Here is a 20,260-nt window from a genome sequence, read left to right as displayed (position 1 = left end):
TTTTGTCTCATATAGATGCTGTTGCTGATTCAGGGGTGCAATGATATCTAATGGCTCTGTGATTTTCTTGGGCTTTGTCTTATGGTTGCAAGATAGTTACTGTAGCTCCAGACATCACATCCACATTCAAGGCAGAGGGAAAAGGGAGAAAATAGGAGTAAAAGGGAAGCAGCAGTGACATTTTCCCTTTTATTAGGAAGGTAAAAGTTTTTCTGGAAGCCTAACAGCAAATTGCTGCTTTGATCTCATTTGCTGGAAATGGGTCACATGGGGATTCCAGAAACAAGGGAACTTGGAAAGTGAGCTTTTCTCTTTATCTAGACTCTATAGATATGTAAATGAGGACAGGGACTTGGGACACCGGTGGAGGTATATGCCAAATGAGACATATACATACTTTACATGTAAAGCACAAAGCAAACCCTTAGAAAAGAGTTGCCTATTTTCCTAATAACCATTATTGTTGCCATTTAAAGCTTTGCAGTCTCTGTGATCCTGTTGGCATCACATATTCTTCGCTTCTGGAACCAGCAGGCACCAAGGTACTTGGACCCCTAATGGTCTCCCTCCCTTCCTCCTTGTTCTGTTCAGAGCACTAAAGCCCTTTAAAAAAAAAAAAAAAGCCAAATTACATTTTTCAATGTGACCTACTTCCTGCTCTCATTAACTCCATCTTCAATGATTTAGCCAGAACCTGCTGCCAGTCTGAAGGAGTTGGGGGAATGTACAAGTCAAAGATCCGTCAGGCACAGAACCAGGTCAGTGTCAAGGTCACTCCCAAGGACACAGAGGTGAAAACAGCGGAAGAGCCCAGCCCGAGTCTTGGGCAGACCCTGGAGTGGCTGAGAAAGGAGCTGGTAAGGTTTTGCGTTTCTTTTCCTTGATGCCCCGACCACATATTTTCCAAGGATCTCTAGTTTTCCCTCCCAGATCCCCCGTGGGGCCAAGGCTGCAGGCTACGGTATGGACCCTGCAGTCTCCCCTCTGGGACCTGCCACACAACGCACAATTGTGATCTCAGGTGCAAGGATAAGTAGGTCATGGCCTACATAGGAGGCGCTGGGTGTGGTGCTGGCCAGACTGGTTTTAGAAAGACACTGAGTCCTCGGTGTGTGCCCAGTTCTGCTGCTGTGTGGTTCTAGCAGGGACCTTACCTCTTTGAGCCTCAGTTTCCTTACCACAAAATGGGAATAACACTACTACCAATATCGTATGGGGTATTGTAAGGATTCACTGAAGAGATGCTTGTAATCCTCTTAACAAATACTTGGCACATTGATGTTGGCTATTATAACCCTGACCCAGATGGACACGCGCACACCCAATGTCTTAGCCTGGGTCCTCTAGAAAGCAGAGGCTTGGACAAGGATTGAGAAACCAGCACTATATTAGGAAGTACAAGCCCAGGGTGGTGATAGGGAGGAACATAGGGTGTGGCAGCAGAGGCCAATGCTATGCCAGGCAATTACGCCAGACATTGTATTACCAAGTGGCCTACGGCTTCAGAAGGCACCTCAAGGAGGCCCTGTGGGTGTCTCAGCAGCTGAGATGTTCTGCAGGGGTTGAAGGAGGAACTGCCCATTGGGGGAGAGAGAACGAGAGGAAATTCATCTGCCCAGCGGATTCCTGTCTCTCATTTCCCATTGGCAAGGGCCTCCCCCATGGAGCACTAACTCTCCTGAACCTGTGTTATGTTACTTGGTCCCGTGGTTGCTGCTCAGGAACCTTTCATTACGGTATTTTCTCCAAGTCCGGAAAAAGAGGGGTGCCCCCAAGTGTGTGGGGACACCTGCCAGGAGAGAGGAGGCAGTTCAGGAAACCTCAGAAGAGGTTTGTTTCTCTATACACCCACTTCTCATTCTGGGGAGAGACAGGATTGTCCGAAAATGAGCTTTCTGGGTTGCCAGGCAACAGGCCAGCTGGGATCCAACCCTTTCATCGCCCCAGAGGAAGGGCTGACCCAATAGGGCTTCTCATGGGACCAGGGGATTCCAGCAGCAGGGACTGCAGCTTCCCACAGTCAGCAGGCATCCAGCGCTGGGCAGCTGTCTTCCTCATGCTCCCTGAAACTGTGGGTGCCTGGGTGCCTCAACATCACCTCTGTGCTGGGAACCCCATTGTGCTCTTACAGTCACATACCCAGAAATGGTGCTGAAGGTTGGACAAAAATATGTGCAGGAGGAAAACCCTAAAATTGAGAAAACACAGAGTGAATGTTTTCTGAGGAAAAAATGGGCCCAGGACCACTCGCTCTGCAGCCTGAGTTGTCCCAGTGTTCTGAGGGAGGCCAACTACACCTTTGCTTCACGTCTTTCCTTTTTTTTTTTTTTTTGAGACAGAGCCTCACTCTGTCGCCCAGGCTAGAGTGTGCAGCGGCACGATCTTGGCTCACTACAACCTCTGCCTCCTGGGTTCAAGCGATTCCCCTGCCTCGGCCTCCCCAGTAGCTGGGATTACAGGTGCCTGCCACCATGGCTGGTTAATTTTTTTGTATTTTTAGTAGAGACCAGGTTTCACCATGTTGGCCAGGCTGGTCTCGAACTCCTGACCTCAGGCAATCTGCCCACCTCAGCCTCTCGAAGTGCTGGGATTACAGATGTGAGCCACTGTGCCCGGCCTCAAGTCTCTCTTTCTAGCTACCTATTCTCTTGGCAGTGTTACTCATGCTTGGGTAGAGGATGCAGACTTGGTCTTCTCACTTGTAATCAGCTTGTCACAAAAATGAAAACACTATTTTTAGTGGGGAAATAATGTTCATAAGTATCTCTTGCAAAGAGAGACAGAGAAAGAGAGAGGCTGAGAATCTGTATATCTAACCACGTGTTGCCCCGACCAGCTTCGGAAGGAAAAACGGAAGCATTTGCGGTGGTTGCCTCTGGGGAAGGACGCTTGAGTTGAGGGATAAAGTAAAGTGGGTGGGAGAGACTTTTAAATATATGTCCTTTTGTAGCTTTTCAGTTTTCTATCATGTGTGAAGGATTACTTAGTCAGAAAATAGAATTTTAGCATTTTTAAAGAGAAAGCAAATTTTGGGAGCTGAGTTGGGAGGATCACGTGAGCCCAGGAGTCTGAGACCAGCCTGGGCAACAGGGCAAGACCCTGCCTCTACAAAAAGTACAAAATTTAGCCGGGCGTGGTGGTGTGCACCTGGAGTCCCAGCTTCTCGGGAGGCTGAGGTGGGAGGATCAGTCGAGCCCAGGAGCTCAAGGCTGCAGTGAGCCGTTATCGCCCCACCGCACTCCAGCCTGGGCAACAGAGTGAGACCCCACCTCAAAAATAAATAAACAAATAAACAGAAAGAAAAAGAGGGAAAATGTATGGGAAAAAATTCCCAGGGAAAAATCGGAGAAAGAAAGGAGATGGCTGAAGATGATAGTATAGTTGTAATGCAGCAGTTCTGAAACTTTTGGGTCTTAGGACCCCTTTATGCCCAGAAAATTATTAAGGCCACCAAAAAGTTTTTGTTTATGTGAGTTATATAGAACAATACTGACTGAATTAGAAGCCAAAGCTGAGACATTTTAATATATTTACTAATGCATTCTAAAATAATAACAAACTCATAATACATTAATAAAACATTACTTATTCAAAATAACTGTATTTTTCAAAGCAAATATTTAGTGGGAAGAGTATCCCATTTTACATTGTTGCAAATTGCTTTAATGTCTGTCTTAATAGAACACAGCTGGATTCTCATAGCGGCTCCTGCATTCAATCTGTTGAGATATTGCATGTCATTAGCTTCTGGAAAACTCCACGGTATGCTCATAAGAAAATGAAAGCAAAAAAATGAAAATAATATCTTAGTATTGTAATCAAAGTAGTTTTGACCTCGCTGACCCCTTGAAAGGATTTTCCCATGGGCAAATTCATTCAGTCCTCATGAAAGCCTTGAAAAGTAAGCAATTTGCTTTCTGCTTTGCAGAGCAAGAAACTGAGGCATTGGTGGATATGGCTTCTGTGAGGTTGTGCGAATCACAAGTGGGCTTGTCTCTGATGAGACAGAGAGGGAAGGGGCTTGATGGAGAAACATCCAGGGCTCTGCGCATCCCTTCACAGGCTCCTTCTCTCTCCTAGTCTGAGATGCAGATTCAAGACCAGAGGCTCCTGCTCACACTGAGGCATCTTCACAGTGTCCTGGACGAGCTGTGTGCTGACAGCGCCCACTGGGAGGACACCAGGTCCAGCGGAGGGACATCCCCCATCAGAGCTCGAACAGGCTCTGAAGCAGGGGCTGCCAGCCTGTTTGCTCAAGGGGTCTGGCCCAGCTCCTCCGAGGGGAAGAGAGCAGACGAAGCTCTCTCCCTTAATTGGACAGAGATGACACTGCGCTTTAACACTCTCACCATTAGTCTAACCTTTCACTGTGATGTTTTAGGGGCAGAGTGTTGGAATGGGAATCAGAAAGCCAGGGCTCTGGGTTCACTTCTGCCCTCATCTGCTGTGTGTCCCTGGATCTGTCACTTAACTTCTCTGTGTCTCTGGTTCCTCTTCTGTCACTTGGGATTTCTTGGTGAGGCATACATAAAGTATTGGATGTGAACACACTTTTCAACTGAAAACACAAATGTGCTCTAGTGCTCTGGCAAGCACCATGGCAGTAACCCTATCCTTGGGAATTTCTCACAAGGCAATTGTTAAAACAAAGAACTAGATGTGCAGTAATGTTTACCAAGTGTTGCCATGGTGAAAATTCCAAACCCTGTGTAGTGACTTAGTGGCTGTTTTCTGTCTTCCCAGGAAGCCTTCCCATTCCCCTTCATCTGATAACATATTAAGCCCTGTAAACACCCTGGCCATAAGCACGGGTATATTACCAGGCCTGGCCAATGATATAATTCATGGTTGCCCTAAAAAGATGATTGGCCCAATGGATGGGCATGTGAACCAACAGAGCCAATCACCGACCTTCCCTGAGATTGCTACCTGGATGCTCTTTCTATTACACTTAGAAGACTGAGGCTGCCGGTGGCCTTGTTCCTACCAGGTAAAGAAGAACTGTCTGCAGTAGTAAGGAAGGAGGCTAATCTCCAAAGAGAAGTAGAGAGAGGGCCACACAGCAGTTGGACAGAGAGGAAGAGCGCTGGCTCTTTTTGGTCCCTGGTTTTAGGTCCTAGTTTTGTGAGTTACTCCTGCATTCTTTCCAGCGACCAAAGCCAGTCAATTTCACCCCCCATCACAGCCACACACATCAATTTGTTTTTGGTTAAGCTGATTTGGGCAGTTTCCCTTATTTGCAGCTAGAATGGTCCTGAGGAATACGATCCAGATGTTCAAAGAATCACAGAGGAGAAATCAATAAGGAAATGGCATTTAATTCAATGAGGGTTTGTTACAACAACCTCCGTAACAGCAGGCAACCGGGCTTGTGACACAGCAGAGACACTCAGTTGTGTGGGGTGCTGCAGTCATAACTGAAAAATTACATCTGCCTATAAGAAAGACTAAAACAGAAAATGTGAAAATAAAAAAGTCATGGTGTTAAGATGGTCTGATGATTAGTAGGCCTTTTTGTTTTTGAAAATCTACCTGTGTGTTGCTAGAACATTGTTTTTATGACTTTGAAAAAGTAAATCGGGCCGGGCTCGGTGGCTCAAGCCTGTAATCCCAGCACTTTGGGAGGCCGAGACGGGCGGATCATGAGGTCAAGAGATCGAGACCATCCTGGATAATACGGTGAAACCCCGTCTCTACTAAAAAATACAAAAAAAAAACCTAGCCGGGCAAGGTGGCGGGCGCCTGTAGTCCCAGCTACTTGTGAGGCTGAGGCTGGAGAATGGCGTAAGCCCGGGAGGCGGAGCTTGCAGTGAGCTGAGATCCGGCCACTGCACTCCAGCCTGGGCTACAGAGCGAGACTCCATCTCAAAAAAAAAAAAAAAAAAAAAGAAAAAGTAAATCGATTGCATGTAGAGGCAGAGTGGGTGGAGGGGGTGCATTCTAAGTATAATGTATAATGCTTGTAGTCAGATCCACCTGTGATTTTTATATTTGATAATATAAATGATAGCTGCTCTGTGATGCTGGGGCTGGGTTCCTGTAAACCACCTTTTGGTGTTACCAGCTGCTCCCTGTTAGAGTTTATTAGGCTTTGCCGATATACAGGGTGGAGTTAGACTACAAGTCTAGAAGAGAGAAAAGGGTCTTGCTCCTTCTTCTTGTTTCCCTGTGGGCCTCCTGTTCTTATGAGCATCTCCCAGCAATGTTTCTTCACTACAGGCAGCAGTTCCTTCATGAAGCACCAGACTTCTCCAGGATCCCGGTTCCAGACTCCCTGGGCCCCTTCCAGGAGCTCAGAGACATCAGCTTCAGATGCCAGTCCCTCTTCCCTTGAAGTGTGGGTCCCTGCCTTACCTACCTGGCCCTTCCCTGAGCTCAGCGACACCAGCCCCAGCTGAGCTGAATTCCTTTCTCAGATATCTGAATTTAAGCTCCAGGGAATTCCTCCTCTAAGTTTTAAAGTTTTGATAGTTTCTGCCTCTTTGTTCCCTCAGCCCTGGAGATGGCAGATGCTTCCTGCAATTTCTACCTTAAAGTTCTTTTAATAACCTTTCAGTCACCCAGTTAACAACTTTATACCTAGTTAGCAATTCTTTATATTAAATTTTCTGTGTTAAAATAACTGGTGTGGTTTCTGTCTCCTACCTGTCCCAGACTAACACAGCTTTTTGCTGTTATTACCAATTGCCACTGTAACTGGTTACACTGGAAAGGCTAATGAATGGCACCTTATTATTGCTGCATGATTATGTTCTGACTTGTGAAACCATGACTGTTACAAATGGACAAGCTGACTAGCCACTATCATCTTGACAGATATCTGCCTGGCCATGCAAAGTAGAAATGACATTGGTCTCCCATGCCCAGTGCTAATTACTATCACCCTCTGTCTCTCCCTGCTTTCCCCATTTGGGCCCAAAGACCAAAAAGCCCTGCCAACTCCTCCGTCTACAATCTGGGAAAATAGACCTAGAGCCCCAGAACCTGCCCTTCTGGTGGGATATTTGTTGTTCTCCAAGACCCTACATTTGGAACCAATGTTCACTTCCTGATCCTACGTCAGAGAAAGCCAAGGCTGAGCCCAGATGCTGGACAAAGAGTTGGGATGGAAATGACATCTTCAGCGTTGGTCCTGGAGGGCTGGGTTGGAAATCATGGCCGTGCAGGACAGTGAGCACCAGAGGGAGCATGTGGATCTTGGTCTCAGGAAAATCCAGGGTTTTCTCTGTTAAGGCAGCAAAAACAGGACTGCACACCTAAGTCTGGCATCCAGGATGAGGAGAGGAGGGGACAGAGATAGAAAAAGGATTCATGAGGTCAGAAACTAAAAATTTAGGAGCAAGAAGAACAGTTCAAGATGTGAACCCTAGAGTGGGTCAGGGCGGCAAGGCAGGGCTTACTTATACTGTGACTGATTAGAAATGATCTAATCTCTCACACCTTTACATGAGATCCAGCTTCCAGTCCTGGGTCAGCTGTGACACCTTACGGAGCCCATGTGTTGTGGCGTATATTGGTGTGTAACAAACTGCCTCCAAACTTAAACACAGCAGTCCCTTTATTATTGCAACAGCCATTTATTATTGTTGTAAATGATGTTTTTCATAGTTCTGGGCTCAGCTGAGTGGTTCTTGGCTTTGGATCTCTCAAATGATTGCAGTCAGGTGGTATCTCAAAGGCTGATTTGTTCCCCTCTGGCAGGTGATGCTGGCCTTAGCTGAGGCTGTCAACTGGAACGCCTATACATGACCCTCCAGGTGGCCAGTCTTCCTCATAGCATTGTGTCAAGGGTTGGGCTCTACTTTCTGGTCTTTCTGCATCTTTTCAGGTCCACTCCCACTGCTAAAGATTTTACTCTCCTGCTATTTCTTTAAGTCGCAGTTTATAGAGAGGGAATCTGATTGGTCAGCTTAACTTTTGACACCCATCATCATACATAGGTAATTAAAAGGAAGGACTTTGACATCAGGCTGCCTGGGTTTGAATACCAGATCTGCATCTTATCAGCTCTCTAACCTTGGTCATATAACATAAGTTTTCTATGCTTCAGTTTGTTCTTCTATAAAGTGGGGATAATAGAAATTACCACAAAGGACTATTGAGCAAATGTAATGAGTCAACATGTTCCTGGCACATAAGCAGTGCTCAGTAAATCTTAGCAATTATAATTAAAAATGACAGCTATTATTTTATTTTATTTTATTTTATTTTATTTTATTTTATTTTACTCTTAAGTTCCAGGATACAAGTACAGAACGTGTAGGTTTGTTACATAGGTATACGTGTGCCATGGTGGTGTACTGCACCTATCAACCCGTCATCTAGGTTTTGAGCCCCGTGTGCATTAGCTATTTGTCCTAATACTCTCCCTCCCCTTGCCCCCCACCACCTACTGGCTCTGGTGTGTGTTGTTCCCCTCCCTGCGCCCATGTGTTCTCATTGTTTAACTCCCAGTTACGAATGAGAACATGCAGTGTTTGGTTTTCTGTTCCTGTGTTAGTTTGCTGAGGATGATGGCTTTTAGCTTCATCCATGTCCCTGCAAAGGACATGATCTCATTTGATTTTCTGGCTGCATAGCACTCCACTGTGTATATGTATCACATTTTCTTTATCCAGTCTATCATTGATGTGCATTTGGGTTGGTTCCATGTCTTTGCTATTGTAAATAGTGCCGCAATAGACAGCTACCTTTACCTTTTTTTTTTTTTCTTTGACACAGAGTTTCGCTCTTGTTGCCCAAGTTGGTATGAAATGGCACGATCTCAGCTCACTGCAACCACTACTGCCTATGTTCAAGCGATTCTCCTGCCTCTGCCTCCCAAGTAGCTGGAATTACAGGCATGCGCCACCACGCCCAGCTAATATTGTATTTTTAGTAGAGACAGGGTTTCTCCATGTTGGTCAGACTGGTCTCAAATTCCCAACCTCAGGTGATCTGCCTGCCTTGGCCTCCCAAAGTGCTGGGATTACAGGCGTGAGCCACTGTGCCTGTCCGATAGCTACCATTTTTAAAGTCAGGATAGTTTAGTGTAAATACAGCCTGCAGCCTCATTGCCTGTGTTCAAATCCCAGCTCTACAATATACTGATTGTGTGCCCTTGGGCAAGTCATTAAACTCTCTATGCCTTGGTTTTATCATCTGTAGAATGGGGATAACAGTATTGCCTATCTCCTGGGGTTTTTGTGAGGAATAAATGAGTTAATACATGGAAAACACAACAGTGCTTGTCATCTAACAACTATGTGTCATGTAAGCTATTCATCGTCATTATCAGTCATCTGCCCTAACTACCAGCACTACACAAGGCACTGTAAAGATCTTATTGCACTAAACACACTCAACATCTCTGCAAGGATGATATTAAAACTCCATTTTATTTATGAAAGAACTGAAGTTTAGTTGAGCTAAGTTGCCCAAGAAAAAGCACAATGAGTAAATGGCAGTAGTGGCACTGAATCTCAGGTCTATCTCCTGCCTAAGCAGAGCTCTTACTATGATATGATGTTGCTCTTCTGATCAGCCACACTGGAGGAGGGGTGCCACGAAGAGAAGCAGTGATGTCAGGCTCATAGGATCCCTGCTCCCGCCTTCTGGCAGGGTCTGGTGCAAGACAATCTCTAATGTGTGTGAAGGCAACTCTAGGACAATACCTCTGTTATCTCTCTAGTAAGTAAGCAGACACAGAATCTGGCGACCCCAATAATGCACACCCATCCCTGCTCCCAGCATATCTTGAGCCCCAGTTCTGTCCTGTCTCTGCCACTCTGCTTTGTTTTGCCCAAACCCTCCCCAGGTCATGGGGACAGCTCCTGGGACACTGGGCTGAGGTCAGTTTCACTGGACCAAAATCAAGGTGTTGGTCAGACTACTCCCTGCTGACTCCAACAGAGAATTCCTTCCTCGCCTCTTCCAGTTTCTCATGGCTGCTGGTAGTCCTTGACTTAGGCTGCATAACTTCAGTTTCTGTCTCTGTCTTCTCATAGCCTTTTGCTCTGTGAGTGTTAAATCTCCCTCAATCTACCTCTTATAAGGAATCACTTATAAGGAATAATTGTATTTAGGGCACCTGGATAACACAGGATAATCTCTGCATGTCAAGATTCTTAATCACATCTCTAAAGACTTTCACCTGCCTTTCTTTCCATATACGGTAACATATAAGGATTAGGATGTGGAGGCCATTTTTCAGTTTACCACAGTAGGTGATCAACAAAAGGGAATTTCCCTCTCATTGCTTCTGGAAAGCATTCTCTGGCCAATGTGCAGGGCTAAGCAGAATCTCACATAGCTGCAGATTACCTTGGTGGCTGTCAGAAGAGGTTATCTTTGTTGAACACCTACAATGCACAGGCATTGTAACAGACCTGACCAGTGAGTACGTGTTAATATTTCCATTTGACAGCCGAGAAAATTGTGACCCAAGGAAGCAAAAGCAGGACAATTGCAAACAGATGAAACTGAAGTTTCAAAGTTGAGCTTCTGACAAATGTGTTTAGATTTCGTACGTGCACCAGCGAAGACCAGGGTAATTACGCTGTGTGTGGGCGCCACCTAGTGTCCATACAGAGCAATTCTTCCGTGAATCAGCCCGTTCCGGGTTGCGGGTCTGGCTCCCTATCAGCTTTCCCATTGTGGGGCATCTTATTGGGAGGACCATGGACCAAGAGGCTTTCTGGCCCCAGATATCTGCGTTTGAACTTTAGCTCTGCCACAGACAGAGTGATCTGGGGCCTCCTTTTCTGATCCTCCACTTATCCTTAACTCTAAAATAAAAATGACACCTCTCAGAGCTGTGGAGAGGATGTTGGAAAATGCTTTGTAACAAACTGGGAATAACGGGAGAGAATGGAAAGAAACATTGTCTGCAGTTGATCAGGCTTGGATTCATTTTAAAAAATACTTAATGTGCATCTGCTGTGTGTCAGGCACTGTTCTGGATGTGGGAATGTCGCAACAAATAAAACAGACAAAATTTGTGTTTTCGTGTGGTTAATAGTCTGCATTCCAGCTTTTGAGTCATTCATTCATTCATTTACAAATATGTTTCTGGCACTCCTGTGTGCAGCACTTTCACAAGCAATGGGCACAGAGGGTATCTAATATGGCTGGAACCAGGAAGCCGGGGGAACGGGATGGAGCAAGTCCAGGTTTGTGAGGCCTGAAGTTTATACAATTTAGAGTATCAATCACATTAAGAGAAAGAATGCAAAGTCAGAAATACAGAATTAGGCTAGAAAGAGATTTTTTTAATAATGAGAGATGAAATAAACTTTAGCTGGCAAAAATCACAAAACAAAATCTAGGAAAATAGCACAATATTAGCTGCATGATATGGCTCTATAACAATTTTTCTCTACATTTTTTTCCGTATCTTCTTTGATCATCTAGTGATGACAACAATTTTGTTATTTTATTTTCTTCAAAGAGACTGTGGAAATAATTCAGTCTGTCCTCTACAATATTAATTTTTTTGTGTGGTACTTTAAACAATTTAAACATTGTAAAAATGCCATGTATATTTTTGGGATTATTGTCAATTTTGGGGAAACCTCTATGTTCCTTTCATATATGAGCTGTAAGTCTTCTTGTAAAGTGACTAATTTTAAATAGTATTTGAGGGGATGGTACATTATCCAATTTATTGTTGCTGTCCCTATTGTAGGGGTGTATTAGGAGTTCTACATTTTCTTCCTGTATGTCAGTATTTCAAGTTAAATAATTGAGAAATTAAAACTTTCCCAATGTATTTATATGATTCACTCCTTTTAATTACTTAGATTACCAAACAATCTAAGTCTATTAATTACTTTTGTTGCCAGAAAAGGGGGTCTTGATCCAGACCCCAAGAGAGGGTTCTTGGATCTCGCACAGGAAGGAATTCAAGGAGAGTCGCAGAGGGCACTGAGAAGAAGTAGTTTCAGTGAAAGCTACTCAGTTATAGAATAGGGCGTCCTCAGAAAGCAAGAGGAGAAATACCTCATCTTTAAGTTTTTCTTACAGAGGGCATGTATCTATGTAAAGATTAAGATATGTCTACATGTGGGTGGACTAACAGCATGACAAAATTTAGTGCTTTGTTGATTTAAAGAAAGTTATCCTCGGCATTTTAGTGTATACATCCATCAAAATGACTACAATCAAAAATATCCATCAAGATGACTATAATTATCTTGAAAGCACATCTTGTTATGGATACTGGGACATCTGGACTTTCCGTTGTTGTAGGAGTATGTCCTTGCAGGTGTCTTTGTTTTCTCAACTGTAAACGTCTTATGAACATGGGTCATAACTGGCCAGGAATGGGTCTTGCTAGTTTTACGATAGAGTCGATTTTAAAATGGTGTGACTCTGGCTCTCCTATGCTCCTGTTTCCCTGACACTTTGATTTGAAATGTGTCTATTTCTCTTAATAAATCACTACTTTTGTTATGATCTGCAGGCTAGTTCATCTGTGAGCACCTGACATCGCGAAGGCAGAGATGGTCAAAGAAGACATGAGCCAATACAATGAGATCATAAACATGCAGCTTCCCACATGGATGTACTAGCTGTTTACAGCACTGCCGCATGTTTGTGCTCTATGAACACAAATGAGACTCTGATATCTTCTAGTTTGCGCAATTCCTTTTAGAAAGGATGAAAAAATGTGCAGTGCATTTATAATTGCATATGTTGTGTTGTCAGATAGATTTCAGGTAGACAGACAGGAAAGAACTTCTGCTTTAACTGGGCTTTGATAAGAACCAAATCCTCTGCTTATAGTTTAATATGTCTGATGATTGGAAGAATTCTTGACAGACTAATTTCTGACTCTGTATGTTTCAAATTTGGTTTCTTATCCAATACATACGTACTCCTGATGCTATGCTTTAAAACGATTTATGGCCCTGTACCTTCGTGTCACAGTGCAGGATGAGTCAGTATGGTGGGCCGTAGATGTGTTCCTGGAAGCCATTCCTAACTAAGATAGATAGCAATGACTTGACTATAGATCAAAGTGACTGTAGACCACATAAATAGATCCCTCTGAACCTGCATTAAGTGTACATATAACTCAGCTCTGCCTCAGCCACACCCTTCAGCTGCTTCATTGCCACCCACACAGTGTGACAGAGAGAGAGTTAAAGTGGAAAGAGACATCCATCTTCAAAGATTATGGTAAAATATCTTATTTTCGAAAACTTTACAAAAACACACGCCCATATGAAAACACTGCTATGCTTCTCCCAGGGCTTTGGAGGAGGCCTTGCAAGTGAGGGTCCTGAAACTGAAGATTCCTAATTGTTAAGGTAAATCCACCCACGTGAAATGAAGCCAGGATTACAAGTAAGAGGGAGACCATGTAGGGCCTTGTAGTTATTAGGAGGAAGTTTGAGTTTTTTTCTAAGAACAACAGGAAGGCTTAAAAGGCTTTAAAAGGGAAACCTGCTGGTTGTGGGTGGAGGATTACCTAGGCGCCGAGGCAAGAGACTGAAGGCACAAACTGTTTCAGTATAATAAAGGAAATAGTTAGAATAAGAATAGTCATAATACAAATTAGACAGAGATGATCATAAACCATTACCAATCATTATTATAAACATTATTAATCATTAGCTTTTAGTATTACTCTTTGTTGCATTACTAATATAACCTAGGAATGACCGGCGGGTATAGGAACAGGTGCTGAAGGGACATTGTGAGAAGTGACCTAGAAGGCAAGAGGTGAGCCTTCTGTCACGCCTGCATAAGGGCCACTTGAGGGCTCCTTGGTCAAGCAGTAATGCCAGTGTCTGGGAAGGCACCCCTTACTTAGCAGACTGCGAAAGGGTGTCTCCTTTCCTTGGAGGAGTCAGGGAACACTCTGCTCCACCAGCTTCTTGTGGAAGGCTGGATATTATCCAGGCCTGCCCACAGTCATCCCAAGGCCTAAACCCCTCCCTGTGGTACAGTGCTTCAATGGTCACGCTCCTTGTCCACTTTCATGCTCCTCCCGCACTCCTGGTTCCTTTTTGAAGTTCACAGTAGATAGTGGTAGAAGAAATAGTAAAAGTCTTAAAGTCTTTGATCTTTCTTATAAGTGCAGAGAAGAAAACGCTGATGTATGCTGCCTTCTCTCTCTGCTTCCTGCTACCTAAAAGGGAAGGGCCCCCTATCCTGTAATCAGGTGACTTGTTTCACCTTGTCAATCACTTAGAAGATTCACCCTTGTTACCCTGCCCCCTTGTCTTGTATGCAATAAATACCAGCGAGCTCAGCCGTTCGGGGCCACTACTGGTCTCTGCATCTTGAAGGTAGTGGTCCCCCAGGCCCAACTCTTTTCTCTTTATGTCTTTGTCTTGTGTCTTTATTTATTACAATCTCTTGTCTCCGCACACGGGGAGAATACCCGCTAAGTCAAGTAGGGCTGGACCCTACAGCTCTTAATAGGATTTGATCTATATTTTGAGACAGTCTCTCTGTTGTTCAGGCTGGAGTGCAGTGGCCCATACTCCGCTCACTGCAATCTCTGCTTCCCCAGTTCAAGCGATTTTCCTGCCTCAACCTCCCGAGTAGCTGGGATTACACGCACCCATCACCACTCCCGGCTAATTTTTGTATTTTTAGTGGAGACAGGGTTTCGCCATGTTGGCCAGGCTGGTCTGGAACTCCTGGCCTCAGGTGATCCGCCTGCCTTGGCCTCCCAAAGTGCTGGGATTACAGGCGTGAGCCACCACACCCGTCCACCATCTATATTTTTCAAAGACCCCTCTGGCTTCAGTGTGGAGCAGTGGTCTCCAACCTTTTTGGCACCAGGGACCAGTTCTGTGAAAGACAATTATTTCACAAGCTGGGTGGGCGCGGGGTCATGAGAGTCTCGTGAGGAGCGCGCAACCTAGATCCCTCGCATGCGCAGTTCACAATAGGTTTCCCGCTCCTGTGAGAATCTAATGCCTAGGCTGATGTGACAGGAGGCGAAGCTCAGGCGGTGAGGTTCGCTCGCCCGCTGCTCACCTCCTGCTATGCGGCCCTGTTCCCACCCGGGGTTGGGAACCCCTGATGTAGAGAATGAGCTTTAGGGAGGCGAGTGACAGGAAGGAGACCGATCAGGAGGTTGGAGCTTTTCCAGGAGAGAGGTGGCTTAGACTAGGGTAGAGTGGGTGGAGATCTTGAGAAGGGATAGATTAAAGTCATATTTGAAGGTGGAGTGATGGGCTTGCTGATGGGTTGGCATTAAAGTAGACATGAGGGTGGCACCAAGGGTGTCTCCCAGACATCCTCTTGAATGGTTGCTGTGACACCATTTCCTGAGGTCAGAAATTGGGAGCTAAACTTCAATTTGAATCCTGTCTCTACAATTCCCAACCACGTGACCCTAAACAGGTTGCTATTTTTTTCCCCAGCCCTTTCCTTATTCAGAAGAGGGAAAACCAATAACTGCCTTGTGAGATTGTTTGAAAAGTAAATGAGAAAACCCATGAAAATGCCCAGCCAGGAGCCTGAACCTTATCAATAACCTTATATTGGATGGCATTGACGCTCCAAGATTTATTAGTATTTACTATCAAACTCAAGAGAGGAAACCAGCTTTGCAGCCTGATACTCTTGCAGGATTTTTCTCAGGTTCTGGCACTTGGCTTTGGCTACTGATGATATTCCAGGCTGGAAAATATTTGCTGTCCCCAAAGGGCAGGTCAATGTGAATAATCTTTTTAATACTAATAATAATAGCTAATATTTGTAGAGCACTTATTATTGCTTGGCTCTTTACATGGTTTATTTTATTTATTTCTTACAATACCCTACAGCGCAAGTACTTTTATTATTTTCACTTTACAGATGAGAAAATCTGAGGTTCAAGGGATTACAGAATTTCTCCAGTGACCTCCAGCTAGTAAGTGGAAGAGAACAGACTGGACTGCATCATAGGATGTTCAGAGATCAGCCAGAAGGATCACCTTTCACAACAGGACTATGGGGCCCAGGCCCGGTCCCTATCATGCCCCTGCACAGGTGTCTCGGGTCCGAGAGCCAGGACAAAGCCGGAGACTGCGCGCTAGGACCGGTGCGCCTTGCTCACTGTCTGCCTCTATCCCTCCTGCCCCGTCCACTGTCCCCACCAACTCCCCGCGCCCTCGTCCCTCTCAGTCACGGTCCGCTCCAGTCTAGCGCACTGCCCTAACTCTGTCGGAGCCCCCAGCCGCCGTAGCCGCGGCGCCCAGTCCCTCAGCCCCGCCCCCCCGCCCCGCCCCCGGCCTCCCCTCCCCGCCCCCTGCCGCCCGTCCCTCAGGCGCTGCCCCGCCCCGCCCCTCCATACCCCTCGACGCCCCTCCACATGTCCTGTACGTCCTTCTCCATCCCCTGCATGCCCCGCGCCTCGCCCACTGCCCCGCCCCATCCCCTGTCAGTCCCGCCCATCGCCCACTACCCCGCCCCATCCCCTGCACGCCCCGCCCTCGCCCACTGCCCCGCCCCATCCCGTGTCAGTCCCACCCGTCGCCCATTGCCCCGCCTTCTCCACACCCCGCCCCGCGCCTGCGGCGCATTGCAGACGCCCAACCGCGCCAAGAACCCGGCGCCCCGGACTCGAAACGTTGACCTGGCGACTCCTCGCAGTCCCCTGCTCTGGCGCGCCACACCTCAGACCAGGCTTTGAAAGTAGGGCGCAGCCTGAGAGGCCGGCCGGACCCCGAGGGCTGTAGGCGGGCTGGGAGATGGGAGCCGCCACCACCCACATCCCCACACGCACCCGGGCACGGCGCCTCACCGCCCGGTTAGCTCGCGGCGCCAAGCCCGGAGGGTCCCGCCTGAGGAAGAAAGGTCGTCGCCCGAAGCCCAGCTGGGACTGGGAGCGCGACCCGGGGTCTCCTCGCCCGCACGCGGAAGAAAATGGGCGCTGTGGCCTCAGTTTCCCTCTGTGAGCACTCGGCCCTGCATTCTGAGGAGTCGTCTGTGGAGGAGCCTTTGGCGTCCCCCTGCCCCTGAGGGTGGCCGTCAACTCCTCCCAGCCCAGCACTTTGCTTTCCCCTCCCTCACCCCCCGAAGGGTCTCGCCCTTCTGGCTCACCCCTTTCTCCCCACTCTCCTCTCCTCCCACTCCCCTCTCCCACGGTCCCCGCCTGGTCTCCTTCCGGCCCCTTCCTCCCTCCCTCCCCGCCACCGCCGCCACCCTGCCCTTGCCGGGCAGGTTCCCACGGATTGGCCCCATCCCGTTAGCTTCACTTTGCACGAAGTCAGTTCAATCTAGAGATAGAAATAGCCTCCAGGACGTGGTGGGGGGATGGGGTGGGGGGATGGGGTGGGGGGGAGTTTGTGTGCATATTTTGTGGCGAGGGGAAAAAGGGTAGGTAATATGTGTTTGGGAAAATCAATGTCTCAGGAATAGTAAATCGCAGGATTTGGGGTTTCTGCTTTTTTTTTTTTTTTTTTTTAAAGAAGTCCATCACTTAAAAAATACATTTCAGGCCGGGCGCGGTGGCTCACGCCTGTAATCCCAGCACTTTGGGAGGCCGAGGCGGGCGGATCACAAGGTCAGGAGATCGAGACCACGGTGAAACCCCGTCTCTACTAAAAAATACAAAAAATTAGCCGGGCGCGGTGGCGGGCGCCTGTAGTCCCAGCTACTCGGGAGGCTGAGGCAGGAGAATGGCGTGAACCCGGGAGGCGGAGCTTGCAGTGAGCCACTGCAATTGAGACAGAGTCTCGCTCCGTCGCCCAGGCTGGAGTGCAGTAGTGCGATCTCGGCTCGCTGCAGCCTCCGTCTCCCGGGTTCAAGCGATTCTCCTGCCTCAGCCTCCCGAGTAGCTGGGATTACAATGCCGGCCACCGTGCCTGGCTACTTTTTGTATTTTTAATAGAGACGGGGTTTCACCATGTTGGCCAGGCTGGTCTCCAATTCCTGGCATCAAAGTGACCCGCCCATCTCAGCCTCCCAAAATGCTAGGATTACAGGCGTGAGCCACTGCACCAGGCCAAAAAGTACGTTTTAAAAGTACCTCACACCACTGGGAGCAATTTAAAAAGATAAATAGAAATTTATTTAGAGATAGCGAAACACACAGACTAAAAAGGAAAGCAGTGGAACCAACGCAAGGCACAAGCCATATACACTAAAATTTCCAGCTGCCCCGTAGGGGAACGTGGTTTGGCGGATTGCATCACCTTTAGTTGGGGCATAATGATTGAATTTTTGCGGTACAAATGGACACTGATCGAAGTTTACCTAAGTTTTTAATTCTGTGGCCAACTTTGTGTTTGTCTTGGCTCAGTTTTCTCTTAAGTAGAAATAAGTAGAAAAGAAGCAAAAAGAAGCTTCTATTGTGGCAGTGTAAATTTACTTATATGTAAGCAATAATTTGATTCTTTCCTAGAAGTCAACCAAAGTGCTATAACATCCCTTCTCATCTTTAGCTTGGTAATAGAGCCCTACGGTGTTACCAAGAATAGCACAGTTTGTAAAAATGTGCATTAATTCCTTCTCTTTGTTTTAAGTGAAGATTTTCTTTTATCGTTCTTATTTCAAAACATTTAAATTTGATTCTTGTTTCTTCCCTTGCCTTCTAATTATTTTCCTATAGTTTCTTGTTTTCTTCATTTTTTCCACTTTATGGAGTGGAAACTCCACTCCACTTTTTGGAATCCCATGATTTTAACTTCAAAAATTAAAATATTGTTGAATAAACCAGAGCATCTTGAAGAGGGCAATGAAATTCAACACCTGCATATAAATCAATAATCCAACACTTCTTAAATTCTTAAGTTTTAGAAAAGATGTGCCCTGTATTAGCTTTTCTTGGTTTTGTCTGCCTTTTCCTGCTCTTGTTTCTTTCCTATTTCCATATCTTATATTTTCAGCCTTCCTCCTTTATTTATTTGACCATGTTAGTAAGAAGAGAACTCAAATCCTTTTTTGGATAAAATAACTGAAGTGTAAGAAGAAATCATTAATCAGGATGCATTTAAGCCAGATGTAGAGGTGTAGTTCACAATTTACTACAGCTTTGTCATTAGGTTATAATTTTACATTCTAAATAAGTTTCTTTTATTTACAAGAGAATAACTTGTATTGAATAATTGGATTAGAACACAATCTGAATGTTATTTTGTAGAATTAATGAATATTTTTCTTATAAAATAGCAATAAAAAGTTTTTGTAATAAAATTTTAAATATCTTTTCGTGTTCTCTCTAGTTTGTTAAATACAAGTAAGGAATACAGGCAACATGTTCTACACACATGTGCTTATGAGTAAACGAGGGCCATTGGCCAAAATATGGCTTGCAGCTCACTGGGAGAAGAAACTCACAAAGGCCCATGTATTTGAATGTAATCTAGAGATAACCATTGAAAAAATTCTTTCACCCAAGGTATGTTACTGATTAAAATGATAGCTTGTATTTACCATGACTTTGGAGTAAGAAAGGCGTTAAGATACACTTATATCATGAAATACATTTTGAAGCAAGTTTTACTTGTCTAATGGTCTTTCCTTTAATTCCTGTAGCATTTAGTGTTATAACAAACATATTGGTTTCTGTTGGTAATTAACTTTTTCATATATCTATCATAGATAGATTAGACCCTAAGGGATGAAGGCCATATTTTATTCATATTCATATTCCTTTCTTATTCACTAACAAAATACAGTAGACATAGTAGGTACTTAATAAGCATCTCTTAGAAAATAATGAACAAATGGGGAGGGTAGAAAGAAAGAGGACTGGTTATAAATCCAAAAATATGTGAAAATATGTCATAAACAGTAAAGTACTATGTTCATTATAAAACACTAAAACAGTGATTAGAATTTGCATTACAGTATTTAATATCGTTATAAGTTAAGTATTTTTCAGCTTTAGAGAAGGACAAATTGAAAGTCTATGGTGTGTTAGGCACTGGGCTGGACTTTATGCCTATAAATCTATTTAATCTTTACAACAACCCTAATGAAGTTGGCTTCTTTTAGCTTCTGTGAACTGTGGTTAGCATGTCTTGAGTTGGTCAAATTTATATTTAATTATTGCTTTATCAATAATTATATTACTTTGGGCATCCTACTTAAAATATCTGAGTCTCAGTTTTTTCTTCTGTAAATAGAGGTTGTTGTCAAAATTAAATAAGCTAATGTATGAAAAGCTCTTAGGACAATGCCTGGCATAAAATAAGTATGTAATAAATTGTAGGGAGGCTGAGGCAGGATAATTGCTTGAACCCAGGAGGCGGAGGTTGCAGTGAGCCAAGATCACGCCACTGCACTGCAGCCTGGGTAACAGAGCGAGACTCCATCTCTAAAATAATAA

At 45.3% G+C, this 20,260-nt stretch overlaps 1 protein-coding gene and 1 pseudogene across 3 annotated transcripts in view; both read left to right on the top strand.

Moving 5' to 3' along the window:
- The first annotated feature begins 713 nt into the window (after positions 1-713).
- On the top strand, positions 714-7,026 carry LOC119623277 (uncharacterized protein C20orf202-like; annotated as a pseudogene).
- A 9,473-nt stretch (positions 7,027-16,499) lies between these two features.
- Positions 16,500-20,260, top strand: part of LOC103215919 (double-strand-break repair protein rad21-like protein 1) — a 30,073-nt gene continuing 26,312 nt past the window's right edge. For 2 of the 3 annotated variants that reach the window (XM_037995070.2, XM_037995069.2), the window contains exons 1-2: positions 16,500-16,620; positions 19,152-19,327. In XM_037995070.2, coding sequence (XP_037850998.1) covers positions 19,184-19,327 — 144 coding nt within the window. In that variant the 5' untranslated portion in view covers positions 16,500-16,620; positions 19,152-19,183. The remainder of the gene's footprint in view (positions 16,621-19,151; positions 19,328-20,260) is intronic. The other variant, XM_037995072.2, reaches the window with a different exon arrangement.

The sequence above is a fragment of the Chlorocebus sabaeus genome, chromosome 2 (genome assembly GCF_047675955.1).
Source record: "Chlorocebus sabaeus isolate Y175 chromosome 2, mChlSab1.0.hap1, whole genome shotgun sequence".
Lineage (NCBI taxonomy): Eukaryota > Metazoa > Chordata > Mammalia > Primates > Cercopithecidae > Chlorocebus > Chlorocebus sabaeus.
This window is presented reverse-complemented; position numbering and strand designations above follow the sequence as displayed.